General features: G+C 40.9%; 1 protein-coding gene across 2 annotated transcripts in view; it reads left to right on the top strand.

Annotated features, from left to right (window-relative positions):
• The window catches only part of CALCR (calcitonin receptor), a 157,298-nt gene that overhangs the window by 122,687 nt on the left and 15,541 nt on the right, over positions 1–19,070 (top strand). For both annotated transcript variants that reach the window (XM_027893229.1, XM_027893228.1), the window contains exons 8-11: positions 10,636–10,789; positions 15,915–15,975; positions 16,078–16,144; positions 18,657–18,875. In XM_027893229.1, the coding sequence (XP_027749030.1) occupies positions 10,636–10,789; positions 15,915–15,975; positions 16,078–16,144; positions 18,657–18,875 (501 nt within the window). The remainder of the gene's footprint in view (positions 1–10,635; positions 10,790–15,914; positions 15,976–16,077; positions 16,145–18,656; positions 18,876–19,070) is intronic.

The raw sequence follows: 19,070 nt of genomic DNA, 5'->3' as shown, positions 1-19,070 counted from the left end.
CATGCTAAGCTCTGTTGAAATCAAAGGTTTTCCACCAGATTTGTTTCTCACCATACTGTGTTCAATGGTGAAATTCTTGCATTTTTTGTTCAGCTCCAGAGGAAAGGAGGGAGCAAAAGAGTCTGCTTTTGGCAAGTGAACCAAACCCTTTAATTCATCGTTTACAGCAAAGGACTGAGCCTGTGTTTTAGACTTTGCAGGTACTTCAGAATAATTTTTGACATGTTCAAATAAATCCCATTATTTTTCCATTGCCTGAGCAGGTACATGAAGACAAGCTCACATCTCCCATTTCCTCTGTGACAGAGTCACTAGCTTTTGTCAATAAAGCAGAAAAGAAGAATGGGTGTTTTATTTGCACATGTTCCTTCCTGACATAGCAAATGCTCTACCTGGATGGAAGAGTCAATAACTATTGAGCCAGCAGTGTGACCAAGTGGCCAAAAAGGCCAATGGTATCCTGGCCTATATCAAGAACAGTGTGGCCAGCAGGACCAGGGAAGTGATTCTTCCCCTGTACTCAGGGCTGGTGAGGCCACATCTGGAGCACTGTGTCCAATTCTGAACCCCTCAGTTCAGGAAGGAAATTGAGGTGCTGGAGCAGGTCGAGAGAAGAACAACGAGGCTGGTGAAGGGACTTGAGCACAAGTCCTATGAGGAGAGGCTGAGGGAGCTGGGGTTGTTTAGCTTGGAGAAGAGAAGGTGTGAGGGACAACACATTCCCTTCAAACCCTGTCAAGAAGGCTCGGGGGAGATCTCATCACTCTCTACAACTACCTGAAAGGAGGTTGTAGCCAGGTGGGTGTTGGTCTCTTTTCCCAGGCAGCTATCAGTAAGGCAAGAGGGCATGGTCTCAAGCTCTGCCAGGGAAGGTTTAGGTTAGATGTTAGGAAGAAATTCTTTACAGAGAGGGTAATCAGGCACTGGAATGGGCTGCCCAGGGAGGTGATGGATTCTCTGTCCCTGGAGGTATTTAGGAAGAGACTGGATGTGGCACTTAGTGCCATAGTCTAGTAACTGTGGTGGTAGTGGATCAAGGGGTGGACTTGATGATCTCAGAGGTCCTTTCCAACCCCTCTGGTTCTATGATTCCATGATTGTTTGAAACAGGAAATAGTGTAGTCACTAATATCCTTCTAAGATCCATTTAATTTGTGTTATTTTCAACACAAAAAGGATGATACCACTGGCAGTTTAGGAAATTAGTAAAACGAGAGTGAGAAAAGGAAGGTTTGGCACTAATCCTCAGGATCAGAGGGAAGTTGTCCTCGCTAAGGAGCATTTCTGAATTGGACTACAAAACACCATATCACCTTTCTGAGGTTTTTAGCTGTGATGGTTGAGCCTGAGTGATGTGAGCAAGCATGGTTCCTGATCAGCCTGTGTCTATGGAGCGGTGACTGCAGGAGGTGACAGGGAAAGGAAATTCCTGCCCTATCTGCCTAAATCCTCATCTGCAAAACCAAAGTGACCCATGGAGTTGCTCCTGATGTAATTGCATTTCTCTGGTGTCATCAGAATTGCACTTTTCAGGGTATAATTCCTTGTCTAACTTGTTTTCTGTCTAGACTCTGCCTCACCAGTCCTGTCCAGCCCTGCTAAGCTGCAGGGACAAGGAAGATGGAGCAGTACTGTGCAGGATGCACAGGGACAGGATATCCTGCTCTCCAGCTCTGGCACCCAGGCACAGCTGGCATGGGATCATTAACAGTGTCCTATGCATATGAGCAGAGGGCACTGTGATCTTCCTTGGAGCAGGGAATGATTGTGACTTCAATTAACAGGTGTTCACCTTTAAGAGTACGAGTTGGGTTTAATGCGGTGAATCATTTGCAAATGAGGGGTTTGCCAGCAGTAAGCTCACAGCCAGTGCCAGGACTGTTTAGCAGGAGCTGCACCAGTTTCACCCTCACTGAAATCACTGGGTTGCACTGGTTAACACTGCAGTAATAGATATGTAAATCAGAATCTCTTCCTCCATCCTAGGAAAGATCAAGTCTTCTCCCTCCCACAAGGTTCAGCAAGATTTATGCAGACTAAGGCATGTTTTGAATTCAGAACCAGCCATATTCAAAGAATTCTCACAAATTTTCAGGCTGAAAGAATATCTGCATTCATTTTAAGACAGATCTTACAGTGTCTAAATGGCATGAAGCAGAGCAGTAATTCCCATCATTTTTCCCAAGGTCTTTATATTCTTGTTTATATTCTCAAAACTCTCAGAGTAATGAAAGAAACAAAAGACCATGTAATCCTGGTTGTGTCCGATTCACTGATCTGGCACTGTGTGCCATGGCCAGAATATGAAGTGTGGATGATTAAAGGACATTCACAGCATTTGTAAATGACACTTCTGTGAAGAGTATTTGTTGTTTATGCAGAGCAACTACATCTGGGCTGCAAAGAAGTCACTAGCCACCTCTAAAAGAGATCTGAGCTCTCTCAACAACCTTATGGTTGCTTTTTCAATGGGAAGTCACCATCAAATTAACAGCTACCATCAGGAGGGGGAAGAGGAGGCTTAAGAGTCAAGGAATAAGTATTCATTTTGGGAGAGTTTTTCTCGTCTTAATTTCCTCAGGAATTATTCTTTCTACATTTTGGTTGCTTGCTCTTCTTTTAAAGCTCTATCTATTAGTAAGCAGAGATTTCTTCAAAACTATTCCAGCATCACGAAGGGAGGGATGATAGCTTTCATGTTGCCTGGTCCCAAGGTATTTCATGTCAAAATAACCCAGGCTCTATCAGACCCTGTGCATAGAATTTTGACAGTGGGATCCTTACATGCAGCCTCTTACTTACAAGTCAGAGAGCTGTTTCCTCCAGAAATGTGATTCCAGAAAGGACTTGGTCATGAAAAATGCATTATTGTCCAGAAGCTGAAGGCATCAGGTCCTGGGACTTGTTCCCAGGTCTTCTGTCTGCATCTTTTCTGCTCAGGTACAACCTGCAACTGGATACCCAGCACAAGTCCAAACTGCAGATTGAAATGTCTCCGTGAGAAGTGAGATTTAACCAGTCATTCTGCCCAATCATTGTGTACGTGCACTATCTCTGGACCCTGAAGCTCTACCATTGTGACAGTGAAAAGTGAGCACTCCCAGGACAGCTGTTTCCAAAATCAGAAGAACCTCATCATCCATTGTGGTTTTCTTGTTTAGCCACAGTGGCCATTTGCAACCACTGGTGTTGAGGTTGCTGAAGCAAAGCACACACTGACTGTATGTAAAATGAGTGAATCTACTCCAGATTTGCTGAAATTCATGACATGCCTCCAGAACTGCTGGTCAAGAGAGGTGTACTTACTTTACCCTCCAATCTGAGCTATAGCAGTCTCCAAAAGACTATCTGTCTTCCACAGTGTGGAACTGTGTTTGACCTAAACCTGACGCTGATTTCTCCATGCCTTAACAAGGCTTTTTAGCAATTTTCCCTTTGGTTTTCCACAAGAGGTGGGAGAGATGACAAAGTGAAGATGACCTAAAAATGCAGGATAGAACCTGAGAGACCACAAGTTTCTGTCAATTGCCTTGCCTCCAGTGCATCTGAGAGACTGAAAGGTAAATAGATGTTATGTCTTTAGCTCTTAAAAACACGGGCATAGAAAAATGTCAAGTAGCCACTTCTTAAATGTCAGATCAACAAGTGCAAATGCTAACAGTTGCCTTTTTGATGGCTTCTGTGGTGCACTGTATGCACATAGCATCCCCTATTGAACTCATGTTGGATACAAGGCCTCCCACGTGAACAGAACATTAAAGAGCTTAAGTTTTGATATATGTCTGGAAGTGTGAAGCAGTTATGTCTAGAAACCTGGCTGGTGTAGGAGAAACTACCAATTCAAGATAATTCAAATCAAACTGGGAGTTCCTCTCCAAGTTTCCTTACCTTATACCTTTAAAAGAGTATACCTAAGGTGTGAGAAATTTGAGTTGGAATTTTCCAAAAAGTAGATTTTTTTTCAAAATCCTTCAAAAGATGAACAATTCCAAAAGGAATTCCCCTCAGAGGACCAGTACCAGAATGCTTCCAATTTTCCTCACTGAGATTTGTCCGATTTGTCTGATTAAATGTCTCTCAATCCAAGAGGCCATTCTCACTTTAATGCAAGTGGCTAAAACCAATCAGCTTAAATAAATGAAGAGTGCTCATTCCTCTACAGGGACTACTTCATCCTGTACATCTATACCATGAAGTCAGACTTCCAGGTTAGTTGAAATTAATACCATCCATGTTATTTCACTGCCCTTCAGTGACTGCTGTGCAGTAGTAGTATTGCCTGTTTTTATCCACTACCCTGCCACCCCATGTCTCTTGAAGATATTTAAGATGAAACTGAAGTAGCTTGAAGCAGAAGAGAAATACATGAAAGGGCATCAAAGCGTCTTTACAGATGACAGCCAAGCAAGTGGAGTAAGAGTATGGAAGAAGAAACAGTAATGACTTTTGGCAGGAGGCAAAAAACAGGAGGTTTGGGCAACTTATGTACGTGGCCTTTAGCTTTAGGTGGCAGAATGAGCTATTAGCCAAAATTAAGTCAGTTCTTCAGATGATTGAGCTCCTTTCCTCACCATTTCACCTTTGAATGTCTTATGGTTGCATACACCCAACTCACTGACTTCCAAATTTTCTGATGTCCCCTTGGTCCAACGTCCTTCAGAGGGTTGGGGCCTCCTCCTCGCACCAGGTCTCCTCAAGATGGACACTGGAATAGAGTCTGAGTACATCTAGAACATTAAAACACTCATAAGCATTTAGGTCAGGCATGTTTTACATTTGGACCAGTTTTGTAAATACATACAGCTGACCTAGTCGTCCCATGCTAAAAACAAAGACACATCTAGGGACTATCCATCTGACTTATTTCAGATATATCCTTTAGGATGAGGTAATTTTTACTGTGATCTCCATCATCTCTATTGACACATTATCTTTTTGATTACAGGAGAGACAGATTGGGTGTCTATATTTAGTGTCACAAATACCAGTCATATAATTAGAAAACTCTTGGAGCATTTAACTGAATCATGGAGTATATATAGGCATGTCATCAAAGCTATATATCTACCTGGTACCTGGGAAACACTTTGGCAGGTTCACCTCAAACACAGGGTAAGTGCAGCTGGCTGTTAGATATACTCCACCTAGGCTTAAACCAGCCTGGCTCAGGGCACAATACCCAGAGCTCAGCTATGCCTGGATACGTGTCTGAGTAACCTCTGCCTTGTCCTATCCTCCTGTGCCTGGTGGCTCTTCCTCGGGTGTGATGGTGGAGGAGAGGTGCCTGGAATAGTTGCAGCTCTTACTCCTTTTCAACAGGGATTATCACTCACCGCTGGGAGAAGGTGACAGCAAATCCTGTCCAAATGAACAGCAGGTTGCACTATTTCTGTACTGGTTTTTTAGGCTATCCTGACTGCCCTTGTTTTCTCTCCCTCTCTGATGGCCTCTCTCCTCTCCTTCATCAGTCAGGCTCATACTAACAATACCTCCCTGAAAAGCTGCCTCCCTGCAGCAACCCCTGCTCAGAAACTGAGCTGATAAAATCCATCCGGCATGACAAGGCTGTGTTTTGCTTTGTCTTGTATGCAAATGACACTTGGCATTGTGCAGCCTTCAAGCAAGAACCCAGTGGCCACTGTACATTGAGACAGAGCCATATGTGCCACAGGAACCCCTCCAGAGTTCAGCCCTGCAGAGTTTGAAGCTGCAGCCCAGGGATAGCTAATCACTACAGCAGCCAGGACTCAAGTATGTGCAGATATCTCCGTATTAATTCCTGCCCAGAATGTGTAATTCTGGACTGGCTGCTTTCCTATAGCATAGGCATGGATACATGCTGTTAAGAATATCTCCTGTTGTTAATTTCAGATTTTGCTTTCTTGTAACACAAAACCTAGCATCCCTCTGAGCAACTGTGTACATTTCGTTCCATAAATGGTTTAAAAGTGTATTAAAACATTAATCTTCTTCCAAGCCCCAGTATGCCAGTTTTCTGACTGGAACACAGTTTAATGGATGACTCATTGCAGATACATTGTATAATGGTATGATTTCTGATAGCCAGTGATTTACAGCTACAATACTTAGTACTGTCTTGCTTTGGGAAGTCCTTCTATTGCTTATTTGTGCTACATGTGGATACTTGGAATTTAAGAATATTTTCACAGAATAGTGTTCTAATAGGGAAAAAAAAAAAAGGAAACAAATTTTTAAGGTAGAGCAGTAATCAAACTTGAAGCTAGTCCTTTAAAATGCTAAGTTCAGAATGCTTGAGAATATATTGTATTGCCTTCAAACTGAATTTGAATAAATCATGTCTGGTCTCTTTGGCATGCCCTTCTTAAGGAGGGTCCTTTGCTGCCATGCACTGGGGAGGTTTCCCAGAGGAGAAGAGAATAGTGAAGTCACATATGTTTATTTCCCTTTAAACAAAGAGGTGCACAGCTGTAGTGATGGCCCAGATAGCTGGCTTGGCTTGAAATCAATAACTTTGGTTGGCCTGTTCTTATCAATTGATTTGAAATGTCACTCAGGAGTTTTTGAAAAAAAGAGGTTTTGTTATGCACAGCGAGGGGGTATCCCACCCTCACTGTCCATAGGGGAAGCTCTCTGGAGTGACAAGGACTGATGTGAAACACAGACCTCCCAACATGACAACCTGAGTCCCTTCAACAAGGAAAGGAATGAGGATGCACAGGAATCTGCACCACCTTACCATTCCAAAACTGACTCGTACCTTTTACTCTGACTGAATTACTGGGATGACCTGCTCAAAAACAATTAGCAGTTTATTTTGTATTACATTTTGTTATTATTGTTAAAGGTAGTATTCAGGGGTTTATGTAGTCTGAGGAGTTTGTCTTGATTTGCCCTAAGGGGTAGTGATGGTAGTTAATAGCACAGTTTTCTGTCCATAAGCTATAAACCAGTAACCAAGAAGAGCCTTAACAGAGAAATTAAAAGCACATGGGATGAGGGGGTGCTGGATTAGCTGAGGAGAGCAGCATGCCAAGTACATTACTGTGCAATTCAAGGGTCCTGTGTAGGCAGATGGACTTTTGGGATTCTTTTGACAGGACTGGAACATTAACAGTGTATATAACATGCCAGTATATCCTGCAAAACATCATAGACACCATTTGTAGCTCCTCCTGGTATAAGGAGAATAAATTGTTTGCTTTCTTCTCTGGGAAGTGTTCCAGCATCCTTTTGAGGTGCTTTCATTGCATACCACAACTGAGGCATTCGCAAGAGTTACATGACTCAAAGCAAGATTTGCAAGTGAAGAGAATATGACTGACTGTATTCCTATTGACTCTTTTTGCCCCTGAGTCAGCCAGCATTTAAGGTCATTACAAGTTGTTTTTATGAGGAAGGAGAACTAGCAGTAAAGGAAGTTTTTTCCTTGGGTGCTGTTTTGCAGATCAGTAAAGAATCTTTCTCAGTTTCTATGTCCATCAGTGCAGTGAGAATAAGTAGCAGGAGGCAGCCTTTTTACTTGTAGAGAGAGTTTCTCACCAAAAAAAGTTTCACTTTTGGACACGCTTCCAGAGCCAGAAAGGAGCTGCTTTCTTAGATGGTTATCTGGCTTTGAGGGCTCTTCTGATATTTTTTTCACACTTTCCCTTGCCACATAGCCACCAACATGTGCAGGGCAGTGCTGTTTATAGCCTCTTCGGGCAACCTCTTTCAGTGCCTCGCCAACCTTATAGTACAGATGTCAGTCTTTATAGATTATAAATACAAGTCTTTATAGATTACAGTAAACATTTATAAATTACAGTAAAGAAATCAGTTATCAAGCATTGAACTGGTGGAAGATTTGCTTCTGCATCATCTTGCAGTTTTATTTTACTTGTTTCTGTAAGAATAAAGACTATATGACTTACTATTTCTGCAATTTCCTGAGTTAAAACTAATGTACACCAAGATATTTGTTACCCTTGTCATGTCTTATTTGTACCAATCCTGTTCTCATCAGTAACAGGTTCATCTCTTTTACATGCTCTGACCTAAGAAAAACAGTTTCTTTATTGAAGGAAAGTATTTCCACTGCATCACTTTGCCATTGATGAAATATGCTGCATTTTTTAGGTCATCCAAAGCAAAGACTGATTTTTGTTGCCCTCTGATTAGTATGAATGTAACGTAATTCATCTCAATGCATTGTTGTGCTTTAACTACTTATACTAACTTTTTCAGATTAAATTCTCAAATTAATATGATATGTATCAAAGAACTATTCATACCAATCCTTAATGCTTTGCCACTGGTACTCTTATTTCTGCAACTTATTACATAAGAAGTGATTAAATTCTTCAGAAAGGTCATATGTTGTCAGCATGGCCACTGCTCTAAAAGTAAAGGATTTCATTATTAAAGCCACAAGTGATAGTTCAGATGGAGGATACAGGAAAGAAAAAACTGTTGGAAAATAAAGAAAATGAAGCTTAGCTCTTTAGCTGTCAGGGAGTGTACTTTCTGTGTGTGCATCTGTTGGACCTAGAGATAAAAGTTCCATCAAAGACTGACTTAGTTCAAATAGAAGTTGTGTTCAGTCATTCTCTGCTCAGAGGGTTGGTGAGCAGTGCATACAACTGGCAAGGAGAAGCAAGGATACTCCACAGTGATCTCTGTTTCAGTTGGGCAATATGAAATGGTGAAAGCATTAAGATAAAATGACAAATTTGAGAAAGTACCATGCATTTTATTGCAGAACTCACCGTCTGTGCTCTGCACTCTATCTGTCAGGCTAAAGGAGAGGCTATTCCTAGAGCCCTGGTGACTGGATGGACTGCTGGAACAGCTTTGGCACTGGCAGGAGCAGGACTAGCCAATGTGCAACATGCAGGCACCCTGAGTCACTCCTGCTAAAGCCATCAGGGAAACAATGCCTTGAGCTCGCAGATGGACCCCAGGACCAGCAGCTCCTTCCTGGAGACCCCCACAGGGGAACATGGTGCTTCCCAGCCCAAACCTGGGACACAGAAAACTGCTGTGATGGCTCAGAAAGTTTCCTGGCCTTTGAGAGGCCAGGGTGTCTGGCTGATGCCAGAGATGGTGCCACCTGAATGTGTGTAAAGTCTTTGGGAAGTGCGTGTCAGTCAAGGCAGCCCTTGTAGGGATGGGTCAATCAATAAGGAGAGAAAGGAGAAAGGCCAGCCACCAGCTGGGAGGCTGGATTGAGCATGGGTGAGGGAACAGAGCAAGAAATATATTGAGCCAGACCTATGAAAAATAGTCCAGGAATGATTTAGTCAATACATTTGAGCACAGAAAAAGGAGAAAATACCTTTTTTTTTTTTTTGGTGGTGGTGGTGGTGGTTGTTGGTGGGATTGGATTGGGTATGCAATTCTTTTTGTACATACTTTTAAGAACTGTTCAGGTGCAGCATGGAGAAAAGATGTGACAGTCTGTTCTGTTCTGTATAATAGGTAGAAATAATGAATCACCACAAAATAAAAATCATCCTTCAAGCTAATCCTGTCAGAATCCTATATACTAACCTATCAATAAACTGATAAGTGCAGCATGAAGCTGCACTGCAAATATTGAAACGGAATTAAGTACACATGTTCAATCAATTAGGAATGTTTTTAAGCAACAGAGGATGGTACACTGGATAGCTAACAAGCTTTTCTGGTCCAGAGGGGCAAAACATGCAGACCTGTACTCACGGAGCCGCCAAAACATCTCTATATAGAGACTAATAAATCCTAACAACATCCCATACAGTCCATCACTGCTCTGACCTCAGATTTGCAGATATGTGGTGTTCCCTGGGAGCAGCGGGTCTCTGCCAGCACAGCAACACCCACCCACTTCTCCTGTCCCTCCGGAGTGCTGATGGCATGGAAGTCCAGGTAGAAGGACCCCACTGGCCTCTCCAAGGAAGTGGAGGGACATGAGATCCTTTCAGAAGACGAGCACAAGCTGGCACTCTGGTAGTGGACATGACGTGCTTCCCTCCAACATCCTCCCACCACTTCCCAGCATCTTGAAGCTGCAGTCTCTTGTCAGCATCTATGTCTGCGACCTTGGCTGACCCACACATGGGAACCACTTCACCAGCTCCATTTCGCTCCATGCATCAATTTCTTATTTCATCAAAATAAAGCGAAGCTGTCTTTTCACAAAGAGCCAAAGAAGTACTCCTGGTACACTACCCAAAAAATCTCCACAACAGCATTTGCTTTTCCCAAAGGAGTAAGTTGAGAGCTGGGTGCTGTTTGTCTGGTTTAGACAGACACCTGAATAAACCTCTGAAAATTTTGATCAAAAGAAAAAGAAATCACTTAAACTGGAGCTCTGTTACTGTCTTCCACACAGCCTTCCTTTTATATGTAGAACAAGTTGCTTGTTTCAGTGCCAAAAAAATACCAGATTACTGACTTCTGAAGGGAATTTTTTTGTTATGTGGTACTTCTGGAGTGCTGTTATGATAATTTTTTTTTTATTTGTTAGGGCTGTTTGTTCAGTTCATCTCATCTATAAAAGTTTAAAATACCTGTCACTGAAAGGTGCTGAACAAACCTCTTTGGTTTCCTATAGCCTAGCAGTAACATTCATCTTTGCCTAACTAAATGCAAAATGCTGGTCAAGTGTTTGACTTTCTCTCATTTGTCCAACAGGTAAGCTGCAAAGTGCTGCAATTCTTTCATCAGTACATGCTGGGGTGCAACTACTTCTGGATGCTCTGTGAAGGCATTTATCTTCACACACTGATTGTAGTGGCAGTGTTTGCTGAAGAGCAGCGTTTGCACTGGTATTACCTCTTGGGCTGGGGTATGTATGGTATCATTTGTAGGAATTCTTTCAGATGTTTGAATTCCTCTTGCAATTATATACCAGAATTATTGTATTTATATCACTAGATCATACCTTAAGACTGAGTTCTTGGGTCCTAAATTTCAGAGCATTTATTTGGATGAGCTTAGAGATTTACAAAAAACAGCAGGAGTCACTATCTCCTGCTCAGTATGAGTATTTGCTGCATCTTGGGATTTCCAGAAAGAAATGCTTAAGTTCTGTTAAGAAAGGTTTTGGAAGAAAAATATATTTCTATTCAAGCATACCTCTTTTCTGAACAGAAGCTCTCTATTTTTGTCACATATGCAAAAACATGAATGTGTGACATTACCTATAAAGTATATTTTTTCTGGAATGACAAAGAGGAAAGATCAGTATCTATGTCTCACAAAGCAAAAAAAACTACAGCATGCAAAAAGGGGAACCAGAATTTCTCTGAAAGTGAACCCAGTATCAGATATATTCTGGCAAATGTTGTTTTAAAGGAAAAGACTCAATTTTACCTACTGAGTAGATAATGGCTTTGCTATCAGGGATGTTTTTATCCAACAGCAATGATCTCTAAAGCATTTCAGAGAAACATACAAGTGTCAATAAGAAAATCTCCATGATATTCTTTGAGAGAGCTTACAGTCCCACACATTGTGGCTGCAAGCTGCATGTAGTCACACACATCCACATGTGTATTGCCCAAGGAACCATGAACAGTTCTGGTTCTTCATCTCCAAATAAGCAGATTTCTTCTGTTTCCATTAAGGGATCCCTTGCTGTTTAATTGGTAGCAGCAGCAGATATTTATCCTTTAAACTGCCTGGTCCAATAAAAGGCCACAGAAATACAACCAGTATATTACAAGGGAGTCTCTTTCACATTTAAATCCCTATTATAAATCCAGTCCACATCGGTGTTGACAAAAAATCAATATCAAGGGTTTTTTCCAGTTTGGGAACCATGAATCTCTGGTCTCATTCCAGTTTCTGGTAAGCCAGTTCCCATATCTTGAAACCACTAGTGCAGCAAAGCAGCAAATGATGAACCTTTATCCACTGTCCCATTGCACTTAGGGATGTTCATGCAATCCCAGTCTGAAACAATTTATTCTATGTATTCCATCCTCTTTGGAGATGTTATACTTTTTCAACATTATTTCATTTACAGCATAAACAGATAAAAGGAATTTTTATATTAGATTTAATGGATAATTTTATATATATATAATATATATATATATATATATATATATATATATATATATAAATATAAATATAATTAGATAATTAGATCAGAGGAAAATGACCTGGTTCTAAATCTTGTGGAGAAATTTAAAACACTGTTTTCAACTACCAGGTAGGCATCCAGTATTGGGTCCTAAATAGGCAGTAACAGCAAAGTGGAAAGTTTTTCATCCCCTATTTGGATTTTCTTTTTAAAGTCTGGTAAATTATTTTCCTCTAATGGTGTAAGGTTTAGTGCTCTCTGGATACCTACATTAGACACCTAGAAAATTAGCATGATTTTCTAGTTTCTATGGATGGTAGCACCAGATAATCATTTCAAAACATGTAAGGATTTGCTTTTGGGCTTTTTTTTGTGGTTTTGATTTTTTTGATGAGAATGCCAACATGCAATCTTTTTTTCTTATAAGAATGGCATCTTTTCTGAGAAGTGAGGGACGAGTCATACTCTTGGAATTAAAAGTATGTGAAACATTATCAGCTCTTAAATGAAGACAACCTTCGTGAAGAACCATAAATCAAGTTGAGGTTTCTGGACTTTGTCAATCCCAAACAGCTGAGTCCTCTTGGAGCAAGAAACTGTTCTATCATAAAATTTTCAGAGTTCAAAATATTTGAATAATAAAGGTCTCATAGGGTTCTGAAATGGCAATCATGTGTGAAGAGTCAGTTTAAACATTTCCTTCCAGACAAAGCTTTTTCTATTTTCATATCTTGCAGAATAAGGCTTCTCAAAATATATCCAATTATGCAAGAGGAATATGGCCATAAATGTATTTTTTTTTTTCAGATGACATTCAATTTAGGCAATACAATTTAATGCAATTGTGACATGTAGCCTGCAGGGAAGGCTTACAAGCTAGCTTTAATAGTGCTGAGAATGACACAAGCAGCATAGTGAGTAATTTAGTGAAGTTACCTGATAAGATACTCATTAGTACCTGCAGCATTGCCCAAACAGTAAAGAGGGTAGTGATTGTGGTAATAGGATGCTGAGACACTGAGAAAGAAATGGTTAATAAAAATGGACACAACTCTTGACAATGATGTTTACAGTCTTTCTTATGAAACTAGACGAATATTTCCACAAAAAAGGTGATGATTAGCACCTCCTAACTAAAGTAGAAAGTATTAATAGCAAAATGATCTCATTAGGAGTATCTGGCCATCCCTTAAGTTTGCATGAATCAGTGTTATTCCACTGATTCCAGAAGCAATAATAACACACTCTAAATTTAAACATCCAGCTATGTTAATCAATGGAGAGAGATATGTTTCTCCAAAGAGCAGTACAGAGCAGCCAGAGCAGGCTGTGCTCTGAATTGCAATTCTAGAGATCAAAGCAAATGTACAACACAAGATGAAGTTACTCATTATTCATTGCTGTTGCTAATCCCTTCTTGCTGTTGCAAGAAGATGTAGTTTATTTGGAAAAATCACTAATGACATTTTTAAAATAGCTTTATAAGAAAAGTACAAATTTGAGCAAATACAAAAACTTCTACAAAAGGTTTGAGGTGATCAAATGGAATCTGACGTGGACGGATATATTTCAAGGCTGTTACCATCAGCTGACCCTTCTCTGGGAACTGCAGCTGGGGATATCGTTTCTCTTTTTTTTTTTTTCCGCTGAGTCAAGAAATCACCATTTTGCAGGGAAAGAAAACAGTACCAACTGTGTGCATCCAGCTACAGTCCATTCTGCCTGGATGCTTCAGGCACTTCACCCATATAAAAGTGAAAAGGGAATAATTTATTTGGACAGTGCTAAAACAGAGTGCCTTCCTTTCCTTATACTGGAAATATTGACATATTTGCTAGTTTGTACTATAAAAGACCTGGCATGACCTAAAGGGATACGTCATGTCTTTTCCTGGGATGGTTGGGATAACACCTTCTCTATGTTACTCGCTGATCCCCATGTTTTGGTGGGACTCCGCATTGATACCTGTTATCACGACCCCGCAGGCCTTGGTGTTTCACTTCTAAATAATTTGGCCCTTTACAAGAGAAGAGCAACATCTCGAGCTCCAGAACAGCCCATCCAGCCTGCAGCTGGAAATCTGAGCTGTAGAGACTCATGAGCTTCTTACCCTGTAACTGACTAATGAAGACTTTCCACTGTGTTCTTAAAATTTGCTTGTGAGTTTGTTGAGCCAAATATCCTAGGCTAATGCTTTTAGCAGAAGAAAAAAGGTCTCTTGGCATCATGTGGCTTGCTCTACTCACAATACTCCAGGCCAGAGTTTTCAGCTGAAGAATTTTTGTTGTTACAGAAAGGCCCCTGAAAAGTTGCATTTCAATCTGTCTGTCAACAAAACTGGCCCAGACTTGCTCCATTTCCCAATCAAAACGATTTTCTCAAGCTGTCGGTCCCATAAGCTCATCCTGAGGATGGAAGCTCCCTTCTTTTTAGTCTAAACTTTTTGTTGTTTTACTGTGCATCATCACCCAAAAAAAGGCATTTTGCTGCCAGAGGCCAACTTATCATTGTCTAACAACATATAAAGGAAAAGGCAATCCAGTTTCTTCTCCCACAGCTGCGTTGTCCTCCCAAGGTAAATTGCAATAAGAACTTTTTTTTGGCAGTAGAATAAGTAGCTATTGCTTAAAGATCCCTGGCGACATCAGAGCAGCCTATTTACATAGTTTTTTGACCTTATTCTCACTCTCCACAATATGGTTAAGGATTCTCTGGCTCTTCTAAAATTGTTTGTGGAATCACTAACACCTAAAAAAACACGAAGCCATGTTCTTCCCTCTGTGACTAATCATGGTATCAGCAGGATATTTTTACACATTTGCATTTATAATTATAGAATGTCCAAAGCTCAGTAGAAATGTCCTTAGTTTTTAGGGAGCAGGCAGCAGTAACGCCAAAGATGCACTCCAAGCTCTCTTCAAAGGACAGACAAGGCAGTACATCACCTCCCCACTGGCCAGCACTCTGTGTGTGCAAGGTTGTACAAACTGGACTCAGCATTATAGTGCAGGCTCCCCAGTTCCAGTTTCTTAGCCTATTGGAGAGAAATATGACATACAAGCTGAAGGAAGATGGACAGGAGTGGACCAGACTGTTACTCTCAGTATCAGGCTGGAAATAAGAACTTGAGCTTTCCACTTTGTTGCGCATGGCGTGTTCCCAAGCAAATTTGCTCCTGTCATCTCCCTGTCAGAGAAGTGGCCTCCTCTGATGTGTCACAAATAAGTCAAGATTTATGTTATCCACAGTATTTATGTGGATTTATGGTATCCACAACTCATCTCCCTGCTGAGATAAAGCTACAGGGAGTGGGCTTGGCTGCACAGCCTGCAGGGCTGGGAACCTACAGAAGAAATTACAGATCCCCATCCCCCAAAAACTATCTGGTTCCAAACATTTTCTTGTACCACTGGCTCCAAAAGAGAAACTCTTTGCTCTGTTAGTTATTACTCCATAATCTGGCACTTGTGACTCTCTCTTGCTCAACAGTTATTTACATAGTTTAAACAAGTGTCCCTGATTTCCTGGGGGAATATTCCTCTGAGAACAGAATGATCCCTGCATCCTTCCCACACTGCCTGCTCACACCCTTCCCTGCACAAGCCACAGCAGTGCAGGGGAGCCTGGCAGCAGCTTTGAGATGCCCCAGAAGAGTATGGTCAGTGGGCTTTGCTTCTCCTTTTGGCCTACCTTGAACATTAATCCCTTTTCATTTCACCATTGAGGTAATTCCAGGGCCTAAGTGCAATGGATTACAGTTCTCTCCTGAAATCTGTGATTTTACATCATATGTTTTGTAGACAAGAGACTTATTAGTGTGTGAGATATGTGAAATTCAAGTTAAACAAATACCAAGACTGATCTATGACTTTAATCATTTCAGGGTTCCCTTTAGTGCCAGCATCCATTCATGCTGTTGCAAGAGCCAGATACTTCAATGACAAGTGAGTATCATATCTGTCTTTGAAGGAAATTAGCATTATTTAACTGTGCAGCACATTTTATTCAAGTTAATAATAAATGTTAATGTTGTACTTCCCTTCCAGCTGCTGGATGAGTGTTGACACGCACCTGCTCTACATTGTTCATGGACCTGTAATGGCAGCTTTGTTGGTAAGAATATTATTTGCTATTAACTCTTGAGTAATTATTTTAGAAATGCCACTAACCTGTACAGAATAGAAGTTTCTGTACTTAAACTATTTTGGTCAAAGCTCAGAAGTAGCAAGAGATTTTCTCTACTCAGTGTTACAAGGACAGGCTCTCAATACTTCAGAAAAACGAATCCTGTAATGGGACTTCCCGTTACAGACTGTTGAGGCAAACAGAATCACTAACTGCTTTAGAAAGTCAGGACAGTCATACTCTATCCCAGTGTAACGTATTTATGAAGAATGTATACTGAATTTATGTGACAAAAATGAGGCATTTAGCTACGCTTTAGCTGGGGTGAGCTGAGCACAGGCTGATTGCTCAGCATGAGTTGTACTGGTCACTGAACTGGAATGGTCTAAAGGTAGGGAACTAAACGAGTCCCAGGGAAGGGACTGTACTGGGCTGTCTGAGTAGGAGGACAAGATTCAAAGTGCAGCTTGGCAATGTGCATACATACAACATGTAGTATGGCAGTGGTGGTGTTTGGCATGACCTTCCTAAAAGGTGCAGAAAGGGTTTTATTCAACCCAATCCCAAAGTTTGTGTCACCAAAGATGCACTTTCAGCTTTTGAGCTGCCTCATGCTTACAAACACGGCATGGATGTATGTGCAATAATTACCTCAAAATCAAACAGAAGGGCAGTGAGTACTGGGAATATGATTGAATAAAGAAACAACTTTCCATCTAATAGCTTTCTAACCTTTCTTGAGAAGTAGCCTCGAACATCAGCAATGCGAAGGAGCCCATCCTTCCCCGTCATATAGATAGACTCTTCATCTATTTTGGGTTTATTGGTTCTAAATTGATTGCATCTGCTCTTGTAATGCAAATTAGCATGTAGGAGAGGCCATTCAAACATTATTTTTATCATCATGACCCAAATCTGTACATCTTAGCCACAACAGAAAAAGAGGGGACTGGTTTTCTATGGAAAAAAAAAAAAAATCTTTACCTGTTTTCAAAATAAGGCATGGTATTTTCTGGCTTGTGCTTAAGCTATTTCCAGTCTTATTTTTCTTGTGAAGTTGTCAATGTCTGCAGAATGTCCTGCTTGATTTGCTACAAAAATCCCACAGTGACAGACTGACTCAGAAAAGCTGAAGGTTTTTACCTTTGTAAAGTCTTTTTTTCACTTTTTTCGTTACTTCCAGATATACTAAAAGTGAAGGTTAAGCAGAGTGAGTGAAGTCAGAATAGGATGAAGAATAAGGTTAAGATTTAATGCTGAATGGGACCTCAGAAGTAATTTATTATTCCTTTTTTCCAGTAGAGAACAAATGTAAAACAGTTGAAAGGTCTCTCAGTGTAGTTAAGAAGTGATGAAATGCTTTGCCAAAGCTTACTGATTCACTGTTCTGAAAGAATCAACTGAAATTTCTCATCTAACTATGGAATTTGAGCTAATAAAGTTTGAAGTTTTATTTATGGAATTTGAGCTATGTAACTTATCCATATAACAATTTCCATCCATATTTTTAAAAAATCACCTGAAAAAATGTCTAATAACATTCCAAAGCATAGGTGCCTGATTTTACTGTAGCAAAGTGGAAAAGAGTGATCTGGGTACACTGGAGAGGGAGAAGTCTGTGATGTCCACAGGGTAACCTTTGGGCTCGTGATCAGCCTGGGTCTGCCCTCCCTGCTCCTGCAGGCTCTCAGTGCATCCCACAAGGAGCTCTCTGTGAAGCCAGGGGTCAAGGGCATGTTTCTCTACGCTGAGATAAGATTTCCAGAAATGACTGAGGAGATGAGGAGATGAGGTGCTGAGCTGCTTGGAATCACTGACTGAAAGGGTCAGGGGCAAAATTTTCTGAAGTGTCTGGCATTTCTGCCCTGAGACAGCAAGTGCTTCCTTTTAGCTGTGGGTAGAGTACCATGGGGTCCCTGCAGTCTGGTGGAGGCAAGGGGCAGCCTAGGTTTTCCTCAAGAGCAGCCTTATTGCCCTGCTAGCTTCACAAACCTGAGGTATTGGCCCAAGGAGAATATTCCTTAGGGAAAGTGTGTGCTCCCATAGGTCCCATGTGCCCAGGGACGTGCTGGGGTTTGCCTCACCTGGCAATATAGCTCAGTAACCATCAGACTGGTTAGTTCTAGGGGGCGATTCATCCCCTCCATTTAAACTTCAGAAATAAAAATGAGATTAAGTGCTCCCTGGAAATCCTAAATTTGCCCACATCAATATCAAAACATCTAGTGATTCCTAGAACGGATCCCTGCCTGCCTGAAGCATCCATGCAAGCTCCCTAAGCATGTAGAGCTGCTTAACATATTGTTTCTGGTACATTTATTTTTTCAAGGTACTTTCCAAGACATGACTCCCCAGGAGCTGCCCATTGTGAGATACAATTAAATAAAATTAAAATAAAGCTAAAAAGCTACACTTTACTGCTATTTACATGTTCTGTATTTTTATTTTGGATGTCTGTTTAATTTGAATGCTTTCACCCACAATGGCTTTGGCTTTGCAGGTCAATTTTTTCTTTTTGCTTAACATCGTCCGAGTTTTGGTGACAAAGCTGAGAGATACCCACCGTGCTGAGTCCAACATGTACATGAAAGCTGTCAGAGCTACTTTAATCCTGGTGCCCTTACTAGGAATTCAGTTTGTTATTATTCCCTGGAGACCAGAAAACCGACTTGCTGGAGAAATATATGATTACATCATGCATATATTAATGCATTACCAGGTATGTTATGTGGTAGCAACTTCAATGTAGTTTAAGTGTTTGCTGTTAAGCTAATTTAGACAAAGATACTGTTGCCAGGGTTTTTTCCCTGAAGCTGAAAATAACTGTGGGTTTTCAGTTCTTTTCGAAACACTTTCACATATTGTTGGATTATCTTCCTTTGCACAAGCAGCACCGCTGTGTAAAGAACAAAGA

This window comes from Empidonax traillii, unplaced genomic scaffold (genome assembly GCF_003031625.1).
Source record: "Empidonax traillii isolate 1590-97213 ecotype Southwest subspecies unplaced genomic scaffold, ASM303162v1 scaffold384:size1533304, whole genome shotgun sequence".
In the NCBI taxonomy this organism is placed as follows: Eukaryota; Metazoa; Chordata; class Aves; order Passeriformes; family Tyrannidae; genus Empidonax; species Empidonax traillii.
The sequence above is the reverse complement of the archived record's forward strand: the minus strand, read 5'-3'. Positions and strand labels throughout refer to the sequence as shown.